The sequence below is a fragment of the Physeter macrocephalus genome, unplaced genomic scaffold (assembly GCF_002837175.3).
Source record: "Physeter macrocephalus isolate SW-GA unplaced genomic scaffold, ASM283717v5 random_926, whole genome shotgun sequence".
Lineage (NCBI taxonomy): Eukaryota > Metazoa > Chordata > Mammalia > Artiodactyla > Physeteridae > Physeter > Physeter macrocephalus.
This window is the reverse complement of record NW_021146379.1, coordinates 1,392-5,456: the sequence shown is the minus strand read 5'-3', so window position 1 is coordinate 5,456 and position 4,065 is coordinate 1,392. Positions and strand designations below refer to the sequence as shown.

General features: G+C 63.5%; 1 protein-coding gene across 1 annotated transcript in view; it reads left to right on the top strand.

Annotated features, from left to right (window-relative positions):
* Positions 1-3,415, top strand: part of SHISA8 (shisa family member 8) — an 8,243-nt gene extending 4,828 nt beyond the window's left edge. Inside the window, exons 2-4 of the mRNA XM_024127458.2 lie at positions 1,319-1,452; positions 2,228-2,365; positions 2,735-3,415. Of these exons, the coding sequence (XP_023983226.1) occupies positions 1,319-1,452; positions 2,228-2,365; positions 2,735-3,129 (667 nt within the window). The 3' untranslated portion in view covers positions 3,130-3,415. The remainder of the gene's footprint in view (positions 1-1,318; positions 1,453-2,227; positions 2,366-2,734) is intronic.
* The last annotated feature ends 650 nt before the right edge of the window (positions 3,416-4,065 follow it).

The following is a 4,065-nucleotide window of genomic DNA, read 5'->3' as shown; positions in this document are numbered from 1 at the left end:
AGTTGCTCCGCGGCATGTGGGATCTTCCCAGACCAGGGCTCGAACCTGTGTCCCCTGCATGGGCAGGCGGATTCTCAACCACTGCGCCACCAGGGAAGCCCTGACTCCTGCTTCTTAAATGGGGAGACCTGGAGCCTTACTTGAGTTCGTGTGTGGGTATGCTCTGAACCCCTGCCCTCCCCTCAAGTCTCACCCTTAATTCTGCCGTGTTGAGGTTGATGGTCAGGGAAGGCTTCTCAGAGGGCTTGGTGAGGAGTCGGAGTCTGTCTTTGGAGAAAGTTTTTGCCAAGGTTCAGAGGCATGAAAATTACTCAGGTGTTTGGGAGGGCTGGTTAGTGACTGCTTGCTCAGAGCTGAGACCGCAAGGGTGGGCAGCTGAGGAGTGGGCAGGGCATGAAGGTCAACTCAGGCAGGCACTAGGAGACTTTCAGACCCTGCCACGTTGCAGCCAAACTGCGCCCACCCCAGGTGTCCCACCTCCAGTGTGCTGCTTCATGAATCAGTCATTTGAGGCCCCAGCTCCAGGAGGGAGAGACCAAGCTAGGAGAAAATCATGGGTTCCGGGCTCTGAAGGCAGCTGGGCTGAAGGCTGGGTCTGGCTGTCTGTGGGGAAGGCTCAGTCGGATTCCGTCACAGCTGGGTGGGGGCTGGGTGTCCTAGTAGCCAGGGAGGCGGCTGCCCAAGGTCACACAGCCTTTGGTGCGGGGCTGCCACTGCAGGATCTCCTGGTTCCTCCTTCCCCTCATTTGTCTGTCCTCCGTGCTTGTGCTGGCAGCTCTGTCCCAGAACCCAGCAGAAGCCCCTGCTGCAGGAGGGGCGTTAGGTAGGCAGGTAGAAAAGGCTTCCTGGTAGAGGAAGGGTTCTGGTGGGGTTTGAAGAATGAGTAGGAGTTTTCCCGGAGGAGATGGAGGAAAGTAATTGATGCCAGAGCGAGTGGCACAAAGTCCAAGAGCCTGATACACTCACAGAGCTTGTGTTGGGAGAGGAGGCTCAACATGGAGGGTCTTGGGGAGTGGACTCCAGAAAGGGGAGGAGGGGAGCCTTTGGAAAATAAGGTGGCCCTGGTTACACGTGACCCCATTGGTTTCCTCACCTACTCTGAGAATTGGCCATGTGGAGGCTACAGGTCGTCCCTGGGAGGGGAAACTGGATGTATGAGGTCAATCACAGGAGAGAAGGGAGGCCAGAGGGGTTGAAAGAGCTGCCCAGGGCCACACAGTGGGAAGCGATGGCTGGGGCTGGCCTTTGATAGACCAGACCTGGCTGATGGGGAAGCAGGAGGCGTGGAGGGCTGCTTGTCACCACTCTTTCCTCACAGGACACTGGCAGAACTTCTGAAGCAGCCTGGCCCCCAGGAGCCACTGCCTCCACCTCTGGACCCACCTCTGGGTAGCTTTGTCCAGGTGCAGATGGGCGATGGCCTCCCCCGGGGCTCCCTCCACAAGAGCACAGGTGAGTAGACTAGCGGGAGGGCGTTTGTTGATCTACAGCACAGAGCCGCCCTTGTCTGAGGAGGGCCTGGGAGCAGGGGAAGGGGTGTGCTGAGGCTGTGAGCTGTTTCCCAAATGGAAGTGAGCCGCCTGCCTCTGCAAGTGTGTGAGTGGGCGGTGGGCAAGGTAGTCAGCTCCTCTTGGTGGCCAGGGTCCCTCGACGGGTCCTGCAACGTCCAGCCTCAGGGACTCTGTGAGGAAGGTTCTAGATTTGGGGATCCCCAGCTCAGGCTCTGGGGTCTGCCTGGTTCTAGGCTCTGGCTCAGTGCCCTGGGGTCCGACTGGCCCGCGTCTGTGGCCTCCTGTGGGCCTCTTCCTTCAGGCTGGTGCCTCCCTCTTGGACTCCTGCTGGCGAGGCAGGCTTGACAGCACTTCCCCTGCCCCCAGTATGGGTTCCAATCCTCAAATATTCTCTTCATCTCTGGGAGAAGCAGGTCCTGGGCCTCAGTGCCAGGCTCAAATGGAACGTGCTGGCAAGTCTTTTGTTAGATGAGCACCCGCTCAGGGCTGGCTGCTGTTAGTCACGTTATTCTGAGCCAGGCCCTGTCCCAGGCACTGGAGAGTCTGTCTTCAAGCGTCACGTTCTGCTCTCAGTCTCGAAGGCGTAAGTTCATAAGTGATCTCACAAGCTCTCATTGAATCGTAGCTGGGGAGTGGGTGCAAAGAGGTGGTAGCACAGGGGCAGGGTGTCCTCCGGTCAGCGGGCCAGAGTCTAATCTCCTCCCTCCCCCATCCAGACAAGAAACGCCCCATCAACGTGCCCCTGGCTTCGGCGACAGCGGGCCCCGCGCGCGCCCCGCGGCTGCAGGGCGGCGGCAGCCTGACGAGGCAGCCGGACTACGCCACCCTCAAGGCAGCCGCGCTCAAGGCCGCAGGTGAGTGGCCAGGTTTGTGCCCGGAGCGCCGGGCCCACCGCACCCGGGGTGTCCAAGCTCCTAGATTGCAGGGCCCCGGGTCCCAGTTCGAGTTCTAAAGTTCCCAGCTTCCGCATCGCGCCTTCGCCAATCGGCCGCCACGCCTCGGCCGTGCCCCACCCCCCGATCAGGCCGCCTGTCTGGGACCCCGTCGCCGAATCCGGAGCCCCGGGCCTAGGAAGCCCGCCTCTCCAGCGGCCTGTCCCCGCCCTACCCCTCCCAGGTGGGGCTGAGACTCAGGCCCCTGCGGACTGTCCCAGCCTGTTGGCGCTGAGGCCCCGCCCCCGGGGCCTGACCACGCCCCCTACCCACGCCCATCTGTCCCCGCAGAGGCCTCCCGGAGGGACTTCTACCAGCGTTTTCCCGCGACTGAAGCTGCCCCGCCGACCCTCCCGGCGCGAGCCCGGAGGCCCCCCGAGGACTTGCCTGCACTGCTCGACGCCTGCCCCTGGGCCCCGCCGGGCTACGCGCCCCGCGCCGGCCCCACCCCATCGGGCCACTACAAGGCCTGGACGGCCGGCCGCCCGGCCCAGCCCGCCCCCCGCGGCCACGTGGCGGCTCATGCCTCCTCAGCGCCCCGGAGGCCCGGCGACGCACCCCGGCGCCAGTTCAGCGTGGAGAAGCTGCCCGAGGCCTTTAGCCCGCAGCCCCCTGGCCTTTATGGCCGCGCCAGCCTCGGACCCCGGCACCTGAGCACCAACAGCAAAGCCGAGGTCACCGTGTGAAGAAGGGGCCGCTGGTTCTGAGGCATTGCATCGCCAGGAGCCCTCTTCTGCCTGGGGGGACTCGCCATGGGCTTGATCGGGGGGCCCAGGCTACCGGAAGGAGGGGTGCTGGCCATGAAGGCCTTCTGCCTGCCCACTGGACTGGGAGCCTCGGAGCCTGCAGGGCTGAGGCCCACTTGGGTAAAGCCAGTGGTTCTGTCCTGGGGGCCTTAGGGCCCGGGTTCCTTGTGTAAATAAACACTTTTCTGTGACTCCCATCCCTGAGAATAAAGGAACCCCAGCTTGGCTCTGCGAGGCGCTGAGGCGGAGGCACTGGTCATTGACCGGACAGACGGCAGTGCCGGCAGAGGGCACAGCATGTGCAAGCGCAGAGGACTGTTCCTGAAAGCTGGTGGGCAAGGGTTCTGGGAGCCAGGGAGAAGTAGCTGGAGAGGGTGGTCAGGGCTGAATGCCAGGCTTAATGTCCACACCAGTAGGAGCCACGGGAGAGGGTGCAGTTAGGCCCCAGCCATCTTGAGGCTGGGCACAGGGGAGAGGGCTGGTGGGCTCCTGAGGGTCCATGCCCCTTAATGGCGGTGAGCCCCCTCCAGCCGGTCACCTGCTCTACAGCTTGAGTTGGCTGAGCCTGGCTGATCCTCGCTGACATTTTCTGGCCCTGGGCCGGCCCCTGGGCTGTGGGCCACTTGGTCAGCCTGGCCCAGGGCCACCCCCCGATGCCTGTGGGCTGTGGGCCGGGTAGACAGCTGGTACTCAGGATGGGGGAGCCTCCTCCCGGTGGCTGCTCTGGGGGAAAACGGGGATGGGGATGCTGGACCCAGAGCCTTGGCAGTGCCCCCACCAGGGTGCTCACCCCACTCATGCTTGGCACTGCCAGCTCTCCCCCTTCCTGCCAGGCAGGCTCCCAGCACCTGACCATGGCCCAGGGCATTGCCAACA